The 20,881-nt window shown below is 39.7% G+C and overlaps 1 protein-coding gene across 1 annotated transcript in view; it reads left to right on the forward strand.

Annotated features, from left to right (window-relative positions):
• The window catches only part of MYO3A (myosin IIIA), a 159,503-nt gene that overhangs the window by 17,561 nt on the left and 121,061 nt on the right, over window positions 1–20,881 (forward strand). The window contains exons 5-7 of the mRNA XM_089693783.1: window positions 4,280–4,356; window positions 8,083–8,228; window positions 13,094–13,159. Coding sequence (XP_089549909.1) covers window positions 4,280–4,356; window positions 8,083–8,228; window positions 13,094–13,159 — 289 coding nt within the window. The remainder of the gene's footprint in view (window positions 1–4,279; window positions 4,357–8,082; window positions 8,229–13,093; window positions 13,160–20,881) is intronic.

The following is a 20,881-nucleotide window of genomic DNA, read 5'->3' on the forward strand; positions in this document are numbered from 1 at the left end:
GATGAATTACTATATGGGGGATGAATTACTATGGGGGATGAATTACTATGGGGGATGAATTACTATATGGGGGATGAATTACTATGGGGGATGAATTACTATATGGGGGATGAATTACTATGGGGGATGAATTACTATATGGGGGATGAATTACTATGGGGGATGAATTACTATGGGGGATGAATTACTATATGGGGGATGAATTACTATGGGGGATGAATTACTATGGGGGATGAATTACTATATGGGGGATGAATTACTATGGGGGATGAATTACTATATGGGGGATGAATTACTATGGGGGATGAATTACTATATGGGGGATGAATTACTATGGGGGATGAATTACTATGGGGGATGAATTACTATATGGGGGATGAATTACTATGGGGGATGAATTACTATATGGAGGATGAATTACTATGGGGGATGAATTACTATGGGGGATGAATTACTATATGGGGGATGAATTACTATGGGGGATGAATTACTATGGGGGATGAATTACTATATGGGGGATGAATTACTATGGGGGATGAATTACTATATGGAGGATGAATTACTATGGGGGATGAATTACTATGGGGGATGAATTACTATATGGGGGATGAATTACTATGGGGGATGAATTACTATATGGGGGATGAATTACTATGGGGGATGAATTACTATGGGGGATGAATTACTATGGGGGATGAATTACTATATGGGGGATGAATTACTATGGGGGATGAATTACTATGGGGGATGAATTACTATATGGGGGATGAATTACTATGGGGGATGAATTACTATATGGAGGATGAATTACTATGGGGGATGAATTACTATGGGGGATGAATTACTATGGGGGATGAATTACTATATGGGGGATGAATTACTATGGGGGATGAATTACTATATGGGGGATGAATTACTATGGGGGATGAATTACTATGGGGGATGAATTACTATATGGGGGATGAATTACTATATGGGGGATGAATTACTATGGGGGATGAATTACTATATGGGGGATGAATTACTATATGGGGGATGAATTACTATATGGGGGATGAATTACTATGGGGGATGAATTACTATGGGGGATGAATTACTATATGGGGGATGAATTACTATATAGGGGATGAATTACTATGGGGGATGAATTACTATATGGGGGATGAATTACTATATGGGGGATGAATTACTATATGGGGGATGAATTACTATGGGGATGAATTACTATATGGGGGATTAATTACTATGGGGGATGAATTACTATGGGGGATGAATTACTATGGGGGATGAATTACTATATGGGGGATGAATTACTATGGGGGATGAATTACTATATGGGGGATGAATTACTATGGGGGATTAATTACTATATGGGGGATTAATTACTATATGGGGGATTAATTACTATATGGGGGATGAATTACTATGGGGGATGAATTACTATAGGGGGGATGAATTACTATAGGGGGGATGAATTACTATGGGGGATGAATTACTATATGGGGGATGAATTACTATGGGGGATGAATTACTATATGGGGGATGAATTACTATGGGGGATGAATTACTATATGGGGGATGAATTACTATATGGGGGATGAATTACTATGGGGGATGAATTACTATGGGGGATGAATTACTATGGGGGATTAATTACTATATGGGGGATGAATTACTATGGGGGATGAATTACTATGGGGGATGAATTACTATATGGGGGATTAATTACTATGGGGGATGAATTACTAAGGGGGATGAATTACTATGGGGGATGAATTACTATATGGGGGATGAATTACTATGGGGGATGAATTACTATATGGGGGATGAATTACTATATGGGGGATGAATTACTATGGGGGATGAATTACTATATGGGGGATGAATTACTATGGGGGATGAACTACTATAGGGGGGATGAATTACTATAGGGGGGATGAATTACTATGGGGGATGAATTACTATATGGGGGATGAATTACTATGGGGGGATGAATTACTATATGGGGGATGAATTACTATAGGGGGGATGAATTATTATAAAAACTTATTGAAACTAAAAACAGTGTACCATCCTATGTATTTTCAGTTTTAAAAATGTGGCTCTCAAAATAAATTTCAATCGTGGTTTTGGCGAGATTTGGCTCAGTTGAAAAAAAAGGGTGCCCACCACTGGTATAACCGTACATATCATCACAACCACTTTGTACATCCAGGTGAATTATGCCTTGTTTTATATAGAACAAATTGGGCTTTCATTTGGTGGTAAAAGGTAATGGATATCTTCTGATTTTTTTTTAAAAACTGGCGCAAAATAGTAAAAAAAAAAATATTTTTTTAAATTTAGTTGTGTGTTTCTTGTTACAACCATAACCTACCACCAAAGAACAACCCAAAATAAATGTGGCTCTTGATGATCACAGCAATACCATATATGTGTATGTTATTTGTTGTTTGTACCCACAGTACAGCCCAGAAACAACAGTGCGCATTTTTTTTTTTTTTTTTTTTTTTTTACCTAAAACACACTGACACTGATACAAATAAAAAAAATCCTGACCTTGACCTTTGACCCTGACCTTGACCCAAACACTAACCCTGGTGCTGAACTAGATAAAACCTTGATCTAGGTATTATTTCTTTCTTTCTTTCTTTATATTTTGAAATATTTATTTATTCTTTTGTTGTTGATTTTTGGTTGTTGTTTTTTTCTCTGTGCAAGGAGAGAGAGAGAAACAATGTATCTCTCCCCTCCATTCAGAGAGAAAAAAAACCAAGGGGGGTGGGCTGTACAGTGACTGATCACTGTGATTGCCAATCAGAGGCTATCACAGCGATCATGTGACCCGGAATCGGGAGTCCCAGGTCCCAATCGTTACAATGGGACATGGGGCTCTCAGTGACACCCTAATTTTTGTGCTGGGAGCGCGCTGTGCGGCGTGCTCCCAGCACAAAGACAGGTATGCAAATATGCGGCCCCATGGAAAAAAGCCCAGTTCTGTGAGGCCCAATATTTGTGTTACATCGGCGTGAAGAGTTTAAGGTGTTTTAAGCTTTTAGAAGGTGTTAGAAGCTATTATCAGCATATTTTTTTCTGTTCCTAGAAGCTAAATAGTGTTATCCTATGTGTCCATGCACACTATTTTAGGCTAATAGCATTTTCTGAGCTTCAGCTTATAAGAACAGGATAAAAAAAAAATTGTTTGGAACATTTTTCCAGCAGAAGAAAATGCTAAACGCTCCTAAACGCTGCTAAATGCTACTAAAACCCTACAAAAATGCTACTAACAGCTTTTTTTCCCCAACATGTACTGTAAAAAAGCTGATAAAACGTTAACACTCCTATACGCTTCTGAACTCTACTAAAACTTGACTAAAATGCTAGTAAGACTCTACTATTACCAGCGGTTTTTGTTTTTTTGAGCTTAAAAAAATAGTTATCGTGCTTGGAGCCTAAGATGTATTTTACATGCTCAAAGGCTGATAAATGCTGTTGTTACAGTAATAAAGGTTCAGCAGTATAGCCTCTTGTTTGCTGAAAGCAAATCTGTCTGGAAATCAAGATTAGAGTGTTGCATAGTAAACCCAGATAATGTGGAAATCACATTTGCTTTTAAATGTACACACTGTGATCTGCAGTGGAAAATTGGTAGTTTTGGTACCTTGTATTTTAATCTCAAAAGAAAGCTGCATGGGGCTCCTGATGCTTCTTTGTGCCTAAGATCTGTAGATGTACTGACAACAAAAAAGTTTCTTTATGTAATTAGAGAACTGCTGCACGTCCAAGTATTTTCTTGGGGACAGACTCTCTGTGAGAACATATTGTTGTATGTATATTAAAGATTAATATTATAGATTAATAAAGATTGGCATTAATTATATTCCTTTGATATGTCTGCCTAAAGATAATGGTCAAAATGTACCTTTAGCTGCACATACAGAATTTTCTCTATGAATGTATCTTTATTTACATATATAGAATATTTCTTTAAATGTAAATATATTTGCGCATTCTCAATAAAAACGAGTTTTAAAAAAAAAAGATAATGGTCCAGATACATTACATTGTGATGCCAAGGCCAAAAGGAAAGAAAATCTGCTGTAAGGCAGAGCTATATAATCTCAGCATTTTGCCTAAAGTTTAGCTTTAAATCAATGGAACATTATGAAGAATATCAAGTTAACCTCTTACATACCCATTGATACACTGCAGTATGACAGTTTTTGTGTTTAAACCATTCAAAACTGATCCTAATATGAATATGCTTTAAATAATACAGGTGTATCAGCCCAACTGACAAACACTCGTCTCCATCGGAACACGTCTGTAGGAACTCCATTCTGGATGGCACCAGAGGTTGGCCTTTTTGTTGTGTTTCAGACTGAACCAAAATATTATAGTTTGTTGTTGTTTTATAATTTGAAGGGAAACTCTAGAGTATTTTAATGAGAACACATATTTTTGCACCAAAGACCTGAAAGTAATTTGTAACTGTTTTACTCAATTGCTGTTTAATAATTGACCTACTCACTTGCATAGACATAATGACTTGAATGCAAGTAGGGTGTATTTGGGACATTATGTCTGTGCGCATGTGCTACTCTAAGCAAGTAGCATAGTTGTGGACAGCCGTCTTCACCCATTCATGTCTATGGGAGTCTGTACATAGCTCCAGGACATATAATGGACCTTTAAAGCTCTATATAATATTGAAGATTCTCATTTGCAGTGGAGCTGTGCCCATTGTAGCCCTACAGTGGAGGTGATCACACCAAGGGACAGTCCACTGCTAGAGCATGGGGGAGCACCATCTTGAGGATTGGAAAGGTAAAAGTGCTTTCACTCTGCCGGAGAATACCTGAGCAGTTAAAATTGTTCTAAAGGCAGAAGGCATTCTCTGCATTAAGGTAAAAAAGAAAACTTTCTGTGCACAGGATCCCCCTCAGGCCCCCTTATACATACCTGAGCCCAATCTTGATCGAGCTGTGCCCAAGAGCAGAGGCTCTCTCCACTCTCTTCCTCCTCACTTGGCATGGAGGTTGCAGGGGAAGCCATTAGTTCCTGCTGCTGTCAATCACAGCTTGTGAGGAAGGAGTGGGGAGATGGGGCCGAGCCAAGCTGTGTGTTTAGGTGGACACACACAGTGCAGCATGGGATGGAGCCGTATGAGTGCCCCCATAGCAGGCAACTTGCTGTGGGGCACTCAGAAAGGGGGAGAAGCCTGAAGTGCTGCCGGGGGATCTGAGAAGAGGAAGATCAGGGCTGCTTGTGTACAAAGCAGGTAAGTATACCACATTTGCACATTTGTGTGTGGGGCAGCTCCACTTCAAGGGAAATTTTTCAAATTTCCCAGAGATGGGATTTTTATTTATTTATTTAATTATTTTGTTTGTTTGTTTTTTTTAAACAAATTTTTTATTTAGTTAAATGTCAGTACAAGAATGGCAAGAATGGTAAAGCTACATACACTGCTCAAAAAAATTAAAGTTAAGTAGCAGAGGGGGTTGTTAACCAGTTTCAGCTGCTTTGGTGTTAATGAAATTAACAACAGGTGCGCTAGATAGGCAACAATGAGATGAATGGAGGCCACTGACCTTTTTTTCCCTACTAATCTTTCCTGAGTTTTTTTCACTAGTTTTGCATTTGGCTAGGGTCAGTGTCACTACTGGTAGCATGAGGCGATATATGGACCCTACAGAGGTTGCACAGGCAATCCAATTCCTCCAGGATGGCACATCAATACGTGCCATTGCCAGAAGGTTTGCTGTGTCTCCCAGCACAGTCTCAAAAGCATGGAAGAGATTCCAGGAGACAGGCAGTTTCTCTAGGAGAGCTGGACATGGCCATAGAACATCCTTAACCCATCAACAGGACCTGTATCTGCTCCTTTGTGCAAGAAGGAACAGGATGAGCACTGATAAAGCCCTAAAAAATTACCTCAAGCAAGCCACTGGTCTGAATGTCTCTGACCAAACAATAAGAAACAGACTTCATGAGGGTTACCGATGTGCTCTAGTGGCCCTGTGCTCACTGCCCGGCACCATAGAGCTTGACTGGCATTTGCCATTGAACACCAGAATTGGCAGGTCCGCCACTGGTACCCTGTGCTTTTCACAGATAAGAGCAGGTTAATCCTGAGCACATGTGACAGACGTGAAAGGGTCTGGAAAAACCGCGGAGAACGTTATGCTGCCTGCAACATTGTTCAGCATGACCGTTTGGGGGTTGGTCAGTGATAGTCTGGGGAGGCATATTTATGGCGGGATGCACAGACCTATACAGGCTAGACAATGGCACCCTGACTGCCACTAGGCATCGGGATGAAATCCTTGGACCCATTGTCAGACCCTACGCTCGTGCAGTGGGTCCTAGGTTCCTCCTGGTGCACGACAATGCCGGCCTCATGTTGCGAGAGTATGCAGGCAGTTCCTGGAGGATGAAGAAATTGATACCAATGAATGGTCCCCACGCTCGCCTGACCAAAATCCACTAGAACACCTCTGGGATGTCATGTTTTGGTGCATCCAACACCGCCAGGTTGCACCTCAGACTGTCCAGGAGCTCATTGATGCCCTGGTCCAGATTTGGTAGGAAATACCCTAGGATACCATTCGTCATCTCATTAGGAGCATGCCATGCATGCCAGTTATGCATTCAAGCACGTGGGGGCCATACAAACTACTGAGGACCATTTTGAGTTGCAGCAATGAAATTTCAGCAAAATGGACTAGCCTGCTGCATCATTTTTTCACTTTGATTTTCGGGGTGTCTTTGAATTCAGTCCTCTATAGGTTGATAATTTTCATTTACATCAAACGATGGGGTATCCTTACATTCCCAACACATTACCCAGTCCATATCAGTATAGATATCCAGCATGATATTTTTCACCATTAAGATCTGGTGTGTTTTCAAAGTGTTCCTTTCATTTTTTTGAGCAGTGTATTATCATGAAGTACCAATTGTATTAAGCACACATATAGTATAGTAGTCTCGAAGCAAGTAAACCGCTGGGGCTGGTAAAGTGGTTCTAAATCTAAAACGTATTTTACCATAATGTATTCCCTGCATTAAGGCAAAAAAACATTTTACAACTTGCTATGCTCCTCTACCTCCCTAAATACTTACCTCAGTCGATCAAGTGCTGTATCTCTTCTCCCTCTACTCGCAGGGACCAAGGCAGCAGCAGGAGCCATTGGCTCTTGCTACTGTCAATCAAATGCTGTGAGAAGGGAGCAGGGACAGGGTCAAGCTGCACTCTATGTGTTTATGGACACACACAGCCTGGCTCGGGATCGAGTCCACACATCTGCCCTCTTAACAATCCATTTGCTATGGGAGCAGACACAGAACAAGAGGCATAGAGAGTGCCAGTGGGAGATCCAAAAAAGGAGGTTCGGAGCAAGTAAGCATAACACTTTGTTATTTTAATTTTGAAAGTTGCCTTTAGAAATGCTTGAATGCTTAAAGTACGTATTTCAGAAATATGAAACCTGGTCATGGTAACTTCAGTCACTGAAATAAAAAAACAGTGACCATCGCTTCTCAGATACCTTTTTATGTTTATTGTTAAATCTACAAACCAGGTGGAGACCAGAGTTGGGCTTTAAGGTCCTTTTCAGACAAGGTAGACCTGTCAGTGGATCTGCTTGCTCAGTGGGGAATCTCTCTGCTGATCTCCACTGAGCAAGTGGATGACAGATCTGTGCCTTCCACTGCAGAGCAGACACAGACACAGCCCACTGTTTTCTATGTGGTGGCTGGATGCAAACTGACCACCTGTCCGGACCACCTGTCCGTTTCCACCCAAATGTCATTTGATCCACCGGATGGATGAAGAACAGGTCACCATCCGTCTGTTTTTAGCATACAGGATCAGATTGGATTCCGGCTGATGTCAGCGGACACATGTCCGCTGGCACCCACCTCTCCATAGAGCGCTATGGATGGTCTGATTGGGTCCACCTGAAAAACTGACCCAATCAGACCATCAGTGTGAACCTAAGTGTTAATTGTAAGGCATTCACTAATGTGTCCAAAAGACCCCACATAATACTTTCCATTTTTGTCTTGTTTCGCTAGGTGATTGCATGTGAGCAGCAAGTAGATACAACATATGATGCACGCTGTGATGTCTGGTCTTTAGGTATCACAGCCATTGAGCTCAGTGATGGTGATCCTCCATTGGCTGACTTACATCCAATGAGAGCCCTTTTTAAAATTCCTAGGTATGTTTTATTTATTATTTGTTTTTAAAAGTATTTTAACACCTGTTAGAGAACAGTACTAAGAGCAGATGCATTAAAGGAGCCTTGTAATGACAGAATACGGAGGCGGCAGTTTCTGAGCTCTTGCTGAAAATGCTAATTGTCTGGCTTTAATACTTTGAGTTACTGAGCTGGAATGACCCTGCAGCTTCTACATTTAGACTGAGTACTCAAAGTATTAAAGGGTCAGCCAGGCATCTAACACTTAGAGGTCAGCAAAGGCAGCCTCTATATTTCCTCCTTTAAAAGTGGATTTCCGTTTACTTGCATTGAATTACTTCCCTTTGCATATCATTGTTGCATTTTTACTGCTTTCTTTAACATTTTCATGTCCTGCGTTATGAAAACCTTTGTGACCAGACCAAATTCTGAAGTTTTGGTATGCAGTAATTTATATAACAATTACTTTTTTATTGCTTTTCATACAAAATTATTTTTACGCAATTATTTAAGAGTTTAACTATTTTTAATTTGTTCATTTGTTTTTATATACCCTGAATATACACTGATCAGCCATAACATTATGATGACCCACCTAATATTAAATAGGTCCCCCTTTTGCTGCCAATACAGCCTTGACCCTTCAAGGCATTGACACCACTAGATCTTTGAAGGTATCTGGCACCCAGACGTCAGTAGCAGATCCTTTAGGACCTGTAAGTTGTGAGGTGGGGCATCCATGGATCATATTTGATTTTCCAGAACTTCCCACAAATGCTCATTTGGATTGAGATCTGGAGAATTTGGCAGCCAAGCAGGGGCGGATTGACAACTCATGGGGCCCTTGGGCAATAGGGGATCATGGGGCCCCTGTGTCCTTGCCCAAACTCAAAAAAAAGCCTATGAAAAAGGTACCAGGGGCATCTCATGGGGCCCCCTACTGACCCTGGGCCCTCGGGCAGTGCCCGAGTTTCCAAATGGTCAGTCCGCCCCTGCAGCCAAGTCAACACCTCAAACTCATTGTTGTGTTCCTCAAACCATTCTTGATCCATTTTTGCAGTGTGGCAGGGAATTATCCTGCTGAAAGAGGCCACTGCCATGAGGTAATACCATTTCCATGAAGGGGTGTACTTGGTCAGCAATGATGGTTAGATAGGTGGTACGTATCAAGTAACACCCACATAAATGGCAGTTCCCAAGCAGGACATTGTCCAAAACATTACAATGCCTCTGCTGGCTTGCCTTGTTCCCATCCTTCATCTTGGTGCTATCTCTTCCCCCGGCAATCAACGTACATGGAGCTGTGTTGTGTCTGTATGTTTCATCTTTAAATAAAGATTTCAAGATTTTTTACTGCTGAGTAGGAATGCCACTATTTCTTCTCATTCAAGCTACATATATGCACCAGTCCATTCACATGATGTAAAGGAAAATGTGATTCATCAGGTCCGGCCACTCTTTTATTGGTCTGTGGTCCAGTTCTGATGCTCACGTGTCCATTGTAGGCATTTTTGGCTTCGGACACAGGTCAACATGAGCACCCTGACCGGTCTGCAGCTGTGCAGCCCCATGCACTGCGGTGCCCATTTTTTTACACAGTTATCATTTATACAGTATACCACTGAATTTCAGATGCCATTGTAACAAGATAATCATATTTATTGACTTTACCTGTTACTGACTTTAGTGCTTTAGTGTTATGGCTGATTGGTGTATTTTTATCATAAGCAGGGAAATGGACTTAGGGCCGGTTCACACCACAAAAATTCACTCCAGATCCATTCCGGATAGATTTCTGCATGTGTGCTTTTAATGCATTTTTGATGCCTTCTGGTACATTTTTTTCACTGTTCTGGGGACTGGTGTGATTTTGATGTGTGTAGGTGCATTTCGGTGCGTTTTTGCATTTTACCCCGTTCCAGTACAGTTCTCTGTAGGAAAAATGCAGCATGTTCTACTTTTTTTTCTGGTACTGGAATGCACTGGAACTGCAAGAACTAGTGTGAACTATACCATTAAAAACCATGTAACCTACATGCATTATGGATGCCGAAAAAAACACTGGAATGCATGTAGTGTAAACTAGCCCTAAATGCGAAACTAATGCCATTCTAATTTAATGTCTAATCTATTCTGTATAAATAATACTATTCCAAAGATGCTTACTAAATTATTTCCTTTTATCTACGCTGAATACAGGGGCCTCAGATTTGTGTAGGTCTTAATACATATGTCAGTGCTGTATGGTCCATAAACAAGTGTGTTTATATTAGATTTATAGATATTAGGCATTTTCCAGTACCGTGTTTTGAGTTCAGTGGCTGTAATTCACCTTTTATTAAAAAAAATTATAATTAATTGACCTAACACTAATAAACTTATTATTATCCCTCAATTAAAATACTAACCCATTACCTAGCCATTTAGCTAACTAACTGATTAACTAACTAACTAGTTAACTAACCAACTAACATTATTATAATTTGAATACATTTATTATTTTACATTTTCTTTTTTTGAATACTTTTTTTTATTCTGATAGTTTGTCACACAGATCTAATTCTGTTCTCACAGCTGTGTAATGTGGAACAAGATACAGTTGCAAGAAAAAGTATGTGAACCCCTTGGGATTACGTGGAGTTTTGCATGAATTGGGCATAAAATGTGCTCTGAACGTCATCTAAGTCACAACAATAGAAGAACACAGTCTGCTGAACATAATACTACACAAACATTAGATGTTGCCATGGTTTAATTGCACATAGCATGTAAACATTCACAGTGCAGGGAGGAAAAAGTATGTGAACCTTTGGACTTAATAACTGGTTGACCCTCCTTTGGCAGCAATAACCTCAACCAAACGTTTCCTGTAGTTGCAGATCAGACCTGCACAACGATCTGGAGTAATTTTGGACCACTCCTCTTCACAAAACTGTTTCAGTGTAGCAATATTCTTGGAATGTCTGGTGTGAATCGCTCTCTTAAGGTCATGCCACAGCATTTCAATGGGGTTGAGGTCAGGACTCTGACTGGGCCACTCCAGAAGGCGTATTCTGTGCTGTTGCAGCCATTATTTTGTTGAATTACTTGTATGCTTTGGGTCATTGTCCTGTTGCATCACCCATCCTCTGCAGAGCTTCAGTTGGCGGACAGATGGTCGTACGTTTTCCTGCAAAATGTCTTGATAAACTCTGGAATTCATTTTCCCATCAATGACAACAATCCGTCCAGGCCCTGAGGCAGCAAAGCAGCCCCAAACCATGATGCTCCCTCTGCCATGTTTTACAGTGGGGATGAGGTTTTGATGTTGGTGTGCTGTGTCTTTTTTTCTCCACACATAGTGTTGTGTGTTCTTCCCAAACAACTCAATCCTGGTTTCATCTGTCCACAGTATATTTTGCCAGTAGTGCTGTGGAACACCCAGGTGCTCTTTTGCAAACTTCAAACGTGCTGCAATATTCTTTTTGGACAGCAATGGCTTCCTCCGTGGTTGGTCTCATGTACTCCATTCTTGTTTAATGTTTTCTTTATTGCAGATGTGTCAACAAAAATGTTAGCATGTGCCAGAGATTTCTGTAGGTCTTTAGCTGACACTCTGGGATTCTTCTTTACCTCATGCAGCATTCTTGCAGTCATTTTTACAGGACGACCACGTCTAGGGAGAGTAGCAACAGTGCTAAACTTTCTCCATCTGTAGACAGTCTGTCTTACCGTGGACACATGAACATCAAGGCTTTTGGAGATACTTTTGTAACCCTTTCCAGCTTCATGCGAGTCAACAATTCTTGATCATAGGTCTTCTGAGAGCTCTTTTCTGCGAGGCATGGTTCACATCAGACAGTGCTTCTTAAAACCAGTAAACCCAAAACAGGTGTGTGTTTTTTAAGGGCAGGACAGCTGTCAGCAACACATCCAATATCATCACACTGATTGGAGTCAAGGTTGGCTCACTCCTGGCTCCAATTAGCTCTGGGAGAAGTCATTAAGCTAGGGCCTCACATACTTTTTCCTCCCTGCACTGTGAATGTTTACGTGTTATGTGCAATTAAGCCAAGGCAACATCTAATGTTTGTGTAGTATTATGTTCAGCAGACTGTGTTCTTCTATTGTGACTTAGATGACGTTCAGAGCACATTTTATGCCCAATTCATGCAAAACTCCACGTAATCCCAAGGGGTTCACATACTTTTTCTTGTAACTGTACAACGTAGAAATCAGCCAAAAAGATGTATTTTTTACATTATCCCTGTTCTCTGTGAGCACCTTGATTGGTTAATCATGAATGGTTACCGATCAAGCCTTTGGGTTCCCAAGCAGAACAAGAGTTATCTTCCAAACATGCAGCACCTAGGGGGAAAAGGACTTTAAGTTTTGTTCTCCAAGCAGGGGAAGCTGGTTATCAAGATGGTAAGTTCTAACTGAAGGGTTGGTAAGGAGCAAAAAACCTCTTAGCAATGTCTTATTACATGAAATGAAAATCAATTCTCCATTTGTGATGTTGTAGGACATTTGGATTTTTACCACAGCAGAAGATCTCCCACAACTTTAGGCATGTCAGGGAAATGCTGAACTTTCCTTCCCAGACAAGCGTCTGGTCTCCCATCCCTGGTGTGCCTCTGAAAAACAGTCTAGGGGATTCAAGCTTTGAAATGCTGTACCAGGTGCCCTGTACCTGATTACAAATGTATGGGGTACTGACTTATGTTAGTGACAGTGGTAAATCAGCTGAAAAGTCAGCGTTGTCATGAAGCTGGGGAGCTTTTTGATGGAGTTGCTTTATAAAATACAACACAAACAATTATTCTTTTTTTTTGGAAGTGTGAATTCAATTTTATTTACAAGAGATATCCAGCTTCTATGATAATAATTTTTATATGTTTTTGTAGGAACCCACCACCAACCCTACGTCAGCCAGAACTGTGGTCAGCAGAACTTAATGACTTTATCAAAATGTGAGTAGAATCTTTCCTTACTAGATTTACATGCAGAGATCCTCCTCTGGCAATATTCTTAGGCAGTCTTGGAGATCAAAAGGTAGGAGGTATTGTGGCCCGATTACCTTATACAGACAAATGCCTTTTTCCTGACTTGCAGAGGAAATTTTCTGGATTCTGGGAAGTGTAGTAAAAAGCCATTCATACATGTCAGGTGCCTACATTGTATTTAAACAGTCTCTTGGACTGTCAAGGTAGCAGAAAACCTTTACCACTGTATTAAACTAGCTATGACTTTTATTCCATTGACTATGCAAGGACACCCACATGTGACAACTGGGTGGCCAGACCTCATTTGGTTTTGATGCATTGAGAAGGGAATCTGGATCAGTTTTTTTGAATTGCACCAGGGACTAGGGATGATCAGAGTGGTTTTGCCAAAAATGACTTCACAGTGAAATGTATTCAAAATTAGCATCAAATTTAATTAGGCTTGGGCAAAACATGCATTAACAAGCTTGCAAATCTTTCACTGGCAACTGAATCACTATGCATGACATGGCAGGGCAGAAAAATACTGACAAAGTCTGCGGTGATTGGTGGATGAAATGCGTCAATGTAGTGACACCATTGCATCTGGATGCGATGTCTGCAAGCATCACTACATGTGATTGAATATGCAAGGCCGGCTTGGAACTATGTGTGTAACACCCGGAGCACTGGAAAACTTGGTCAGTCCTTTCCATGCAAGAGGCAAACCATGAGCGGTGATTTGACCACATTTATGAGGGTGAATCAGTAGCTCTATGCATGCAGTGTTTAAAGAAGGACTTTCGAGAGATTGATCATTGTCCTGAGTTCCCATGAAGTGGCAGTAAGTGTGTGGTATACTCCTGGTGAGTGATCTACATGTGACCTTTCTCATCGACAACACAATTTCTCTCTCCCTCTATCGTTGGACTTGCTCTAAGTACCACCTTAATGCTGAGCTGCTAAACTTCTTGTTCTGTGCTTATTATTTTGCAAACAGGACTTATACTAGCTTCACATAGCCTGGTCACTAAATCGCAAGTTTTCTAACTTCCACTGTAGGATATGATGTGGACACCTCTTGGAAGTTACCTGCTAGAACTAGGATGGTGACCATTTCCATGCACATGACCATGCTTCTTGGCTTAAGCTTGTGAATGATATTGCTACCTATGCCTGTTCCATACTTTATCCCACAGTTATGCACACTTGTTTCTTCATTGCCTGATGGATTGACCTATTGATTCTACCATTGGAACTGTTGGAGTCTTTTTACTATCTGTTAATTAATTACATTGAGCTTAACCATGTTACCTTCTGGTCAAGTCGAACACCTTCATTCATCCATTTATTGCATGAGGCAGCTTTAAATTGAATCAAAAGGGGTAGCTACATTATAATGACTGTTGATTTGGAGACTCATACTTTTAGTATGTGCATGCCTAAGTTCTTTGGTCTTATGGGATGCCGGAGTCCTCATTCTGTGGCATTTATTTGAGCACCTTTTGGTCCTCAGCTGCTATAATTGATGTCACTGATTATCGTATGTACTCTCCAGCGCCTCAGGATATGCACAGCCAAAAGAGAAGCCAAGGGTATCAGGACAGCAAAAACCAAAGGAAATGCTTCAGGGGTGCAGCCCTCCTCAGACGGGGAAATCAGCCACTGGATAAAGAGAAAACAGGTGGCGCACACACCTAGTGCATTATCCAAGGTTTGTTGTAAAGAGTAAAAAATAATAAAAACATACTCACAAACGAAGCATGTATCTAAAAAGCATAGAAAAATGACGATGGCCACAACGGCAGGCAAGGTGTCCTCACTGTCAGTGCGGTCAAAAAACTGACGCGTTTCGGGGATGAATCCCTTTCCTCAGAGCTAATGACCAGCCTCTGATGCAGATGTGTAATGGATGAAAAGTGGGAGCCTTGCTGGTGATGCCCTAGCAAAGGCTCCCACTTTTCATCCATTACACATCTGCATCAGAGGCTGGTCATTAGCTCTGATGAAATGGATTAGTCCCCGAAACGCGTCAGACATTTCACCGCACTGACAGTGAGGACACCTTGCCTGCCGTTGTGACCATCGTCATTTTTCTATGCTTTTTAGATACATGCTTTGTTTGTGAGTATGTTTTTATTATTTTTTACTCTTTACAATAAACCTTGGATAATGCACTAGGTGTGTGCGCCACCTGTTTTCGCTTGATGTCACCGATTGCTTGCTGACGTTGCAGTCCCGACTGCTTATTTTTATGACTATTGTGTTTGTGTCTGTCCACCTTTGAAAGGTTCCCTTTAAATATTTTTGATTAAGTTTTGTAATAAAGTTTTGTACTCATTTCCTTAAACACTGCTCTGGCTTAGCACAGTCTGTTCTTTGCAGCTGTTTTTTGTTTTTGCCTTATGTTTGGTCATAACCCACACCCATACATGTGATGAGACAGAGAGTGGCTATTTAGGCTTTCCTGTCTAATTTTGTGGCTTTATATTTTTGTATGCGGAAAATACTCGCCTGTTTGTATAGGTTGCTTTTTCACTGCAAAGTGCCATTTTCTTGCTGGCTAGTGACATTCTGCATCATATCCATCAGGGTGGGAAAGACCTGTGGAAACAGGTAAGACTGCTTTTACACTGATCCATTTTTTCCACTTTTGCGATAAAAAAAGTGGAAGAAAAATGTGTGACCATGTAATCCTCATGAAAGTCTTCAAACTGCTCCATTGCGGGTCCGCTGCATTTTTCAAGACTCTGCTTGCTGCATTTTAAGTACAGGTTTGATGCGCACTTCCACATTGAAATGAATGGAGAGCATGGCTAAAACACCTACAGTGGGGATCGAAAGTTTGGGCACCCCAGCTAAAAATTTGTATTAATGTGCATAAAGAAGCCAAGGAAAGATGGAAAAATCTCCAAAAGCCATCAAATTACAGATTAGACGTTTTTATAATATGTCAACAAAAGTTAGATTTTATTTCCATCATTTACACTTTCAAAATAACAGAAAACAAAACAATGGCGTCTGCAAAAGTTTGGGCACCCTGCAGACTTTATAGCATGCACTGCCCCCTTTGCAAAGCTGAGACCTGCCAGTGTCATGGATTGTTCTCAATCATCGTCTGGGAAAACCAGGTGATGTCAATCTTAAAGGTTTTAAATGCCCAGACTCATCTGACCTTGCCCCAACAATCAGCACCATGGGTTCTTCTAAGCAGTTGTCTAGAAAACTGAAACTGAAAATAGTTGACGGTCACAAAGCTGGAGAAGGCTATAAGAAGATAGCAAAGCGTTTTCAGATGTCAATATCCTCTGTTCGGAATGTAATTAAGAAATGGCAGTCATAAGGAACAGTGGAAGTAAAAGCAAGATCTGGAAGACCAAGAAAAATATCAGACAGAACAGCTTGCAGGATTGTGAGAAAACCAATTCAAAACCCACGTTTGACTGCACGATCCCTCCAGAAAGATCTGGCAGACACTGGAGTTGTGGTACACTATTCCACTATAAAGAGATACTTGTACAAATATGGTTTTCATGGAAGAGTCATCAGAAGAAAACCTCTTCTACGTCCTCACCACAAAAATCATCGTTTGAACTTTGCAAATGAACATATAGACAAGCCTGATGCATTTTGGAAACAAGTTCTGTGGACCGATGAGGTTAAAATTGAACTTTTTGGCCGAAATGAGCAAAGGTACGTTTGGAGAAGAAGGGGCACAGAATTTAATGAAAAGAACCTCTGTCCAACTGTTAAGCATGGGGTTGGATCAATCATGCTTTGGAGTTGTGTTGCAGCCAGTGGCACAGGGAACATCTCACGAGTAGAAGGAAAAATGGATTCAATAAAATTTCAGCAAATTTTGGATGGTAACTTGATGCCATCTGTGAAAAAGCTGAAGTTAAAGAGAGGATGGCTTCTACAAATGGATAATGATCCTAAACACACCTCGAAATCCACGGGGGATTACATCAAGAGGCGTAAACTGAAGGTTTTGCCATGGCCTTTACAATCTCCTGACCTCAACATAATTGAAAATCTATGGATAGACCTTAAAAGAGCAGTGCGTGACAGACAGCCCAGAAATCTCAAAGAACTGGAAGACTTTTGTAAGGAAGAATGGGCAAAGATACCTCAAACAAGAATTGAAAGACTCTTGGCTGTCTGTGATACTTGCCAAAGGGGGCAGTACAAGATATTAACTCTGCAGGGTGCCCAAACTTTTGCAGACGCCATTTTTTGTTTTCTGTTATTTTGAAAGTGTAAATGATGGCTTCTTGGCTTCTTTATGCACACTAATACAAATTTTTAGCTGGGGTGCCCAAACTTTCGATCCCCACTGTATAAAATGCATCACAAATGAACCCGCATTGCATGTTTAGTGTGGTTTTTGAATCACATGTCCTATAAAAAATGTACTGCGAACTAGGTAAAAATCCTGCAAAAACGTGATATGCTACAGATCAGTGTGAAAGTAGCTGAAGTATTTTCACAGTACTTTTTAATTATCCTGCTGCTGATGAGTTATCACCAGCAATAAGATCATGGGTGTGACATTGTCCTAATGCTAACCCAGTCTTAACTTTAATTTTCACCTCAACGTTTTGTTTATAAACAATGTCATGTGATTATGATGTCAGCACTGAAATGGTGATCACATGTGTTTGTCAAAACTTTTAGTGTTAGCATTAAGCTGTTTTAGCATTAGAATTAGCAATGTGCATAAAAAATGTGTTTCGTTTCCTTTAGGATTCATTCGATAAGTTAATATTTTCATTTCATCATATTAGTTATGTTAGAATGATTAGTTTTCAGAATTTTTGTATATATAGATTCATTTCTTATGTGTATTTGTTATTTTAGAATTGATTCCAAATTCTAATTTCAGAAGAGGGCTATATTCGTTCTATTTTATTCTATTCCATTCCTTTCCATTCAGTTCTATTCTATTCACTTCTATTTTATTCTATTATTTTATTTTCTATTCTATTCTGTTCTATTCTATTTCTTTATTTTTTATTCTATTTTGTTTTATTCTGTTCTAGTCTATTCTTTTCTATTCTTTCTTATTCTGTTTATTCTATTCTTTTCTTCTATTTTCTATTCTTTTCTGTTCTGTTCTATTCTATTCTATAAAGAAGCCTATCTAGGAATCATCATCTTATTTCACTTTTATACCTTACTGTATTTATTGCAATATGTTGCCATATATTTTCAAATTCAAATTAATTTTCAAATTTGGATATTTTGTTTCTTTATCATTTATTTTGTATTCATTGAAATTTGTTTCTATTGTGATTCAGAAATTCGGATACAACCGAATCTCCAAATAACAAAAATTTTGAATGAATTTCAATTCGTAACAACAAATTGCACACATTTACTTAGAATTATTAGGGTTCCTCAGTGTCAAATGTATCAGCTAATGATGCTGCTATTGTGGTTCAAGAAAAAAGATTCAGAATAATTTAAAAGAGTCTCATTGACCCTTTAGAAGCCATATAAGGCCCATTATACACTTACAAACCACAGAAGACCATCTTCTTTTAGCCTTCCTTATTTACTTCAGGGCATTTTACCAAAAAAAGCTAAATTATGCCCAAATCACCTGATTTATACCAAAGTGCAGTGAAAACTCTTGATTTCACTCTTCTCTACTAATAACAAAAGAAAAAACTATGCTGTTACATGGGCAATGTAGCCATCATATGATTGAATTCACTCTCCAGGCAATTGATATCCCAGGGAATATCTGTTGGTTTCAGAAATAATCTGCTTTCTGTACATGGCCTGATTATTGGCATATACGGTTTAAAATGGTTTATAAGTCAATATGTGGGCACCTTACTCTTTACTATGATTGGTAATTTGAATGTAGTTATTGTGTATGTATAGGCAAAACTTTTTTTTTTTAGTTTTTTTTTTAGTTTTTGGTAGAGTAGGGAAAAATTAACCCCCTGCCAGTTTTTTCTTTTGCTGTCTGTGTCATATTGGAGAGATTTCCCTTCACTTCCTGTACCATAGACACAATAGGTACTTACAGAAAATATCCCAAAGTAATGGGAATCCCTTCTTAGCTGTCCACTTACCTATTTTTCTGGGACAACTTAGTAGCAACCCTAAGTGGGGTTTAATATCAGTTTATTATCAGCTTGGAGAGAATTCAATGCCCCATGTACTGTTTGGTTCTAGAATCCAAGGGACACCACAGGGTGAAAAGTAGTAATATGAGGATCCATTCAGACACTTACAGAACCACAACGTATCTGCATTTCAGAATTTTTGTTTTAGGCTACATTTTTTTTACTTTAAGATGAACTAGAAGGTGAAGATCAACTAAATCCTATTTCTAGACATATTACAAAGCATAGTTTCCTCATATGAAAACATGAATGAAGACTGAATGCATAGTATACAATGTAATAGAAAGTGGCAAAGTATCCTAATAATGTATAGCTGTTAATCCCATTTGGTATTTCTCACAATTATGAGAGGAGTTGTTAACCCAATTATCAATGAAGTTCTCATTTAAAAGATAAACTATGCAGCTTATAGCTAGAGTTACAGAAAAATGTGACATCAAAAGTTTGAAGCATGACATAACACAGCCTTTCTAAACATGTAGAAAACCTGTATAAGCAAGAGACTAGCATTGTGGCCGCTGTGGCAGTTGGCATTCTGAGTCCTGGAAACGAGAGGTCATGATCCGCAGAGCTTCAGAAGGCCAAACTGAAGAAGCAGAACGAGGACCCATAGTATGGTTCAGAGAAAAACAGAATAACACACCCCTAGTGAGGTTGTGGTCACCCCATGGGGTAAGGCACACATCACAGGTAGAGAAAACCCTTGTCCTCATGCTGAGTATAAAAGGTCACTATTGTTGCCTCAGGGATCAAATCCTGAATCCTCCAGGTGGCTGTCAGGTGGGTCATTGTGTATGATGACATAAAACTTCATGTTCTGAGTTCTGTTCCCATCAAGGCACTCTTTCAATAGAACTTATGTTCTCCCCTTGTTTGCTTCTTCCAGGTGCTTTTTCTCACAGCTAAGAACATATTGCATATATAATTGTCAAATTATGCAAAAAACATATGTATGTTTGCATTGCTACTCATAAAAAAGCCAATTTGAAAATATCAGCTATGAATCACCAAAATGACCAAATAGATTAAGATAATCTACTACCAAGATTCTTGACTGTGAAAAGTAAAAGTGGAGTAGGTCTTGAGTACCCTATGTATTCTGTAAAGACTAAGAATATTATTTATGAAGGCAAATGGATATCAAAATCAGCTCTCCATTATACTACACTTCTCTGTGCATACCATGACCCACCCATTCATAAACATTTTCCTGCAATGTGTAGCTGGTGAAATCCAACATCATTAGGCAAATGAGCTCCATGATTGAAGCAGAGCCGGTCATGTAGTTTGACAGGTCGCATGACTGGGCTCTTCTGGCTTTTTTTTCTTTTGAATACTCATTTATTTTTATTGCCTTCAGAGTCCTGAAACTGGCAAACCACAGAACTCATATTACAAAACACATTGCTTTACTTTATAAATGTGTAACACTCTGCTATTATTTGGACTGCAGGATGTTAAAAGACATACAAGGTGTTCTGCAACTCAGTGGTACAAACTCTGGTGAAAAGCTTTATGGATTTTGTAGGTTGAACCGCCAGACTTTTTTAGAAGGCTGGGAATTGGGGGA

The sequence above is a fragment of the Staurois parvus genome, unplaced genomic scaffold (assembly GCF_062004578.1).
Source record: "Staurois parvus isolate SC_StPar_1 unplaced genomic scaffold, SC_StPar_1.0 ptg000636l, whole genome shotgun sequence".
In the NCBI taxonomy this organism is placed as follows: domain Eukaryota; kingdom Metazoa; phylum Chordata; class Amphibia; order Anura; family Ranidae; genus Staurois; species Staurois parvus.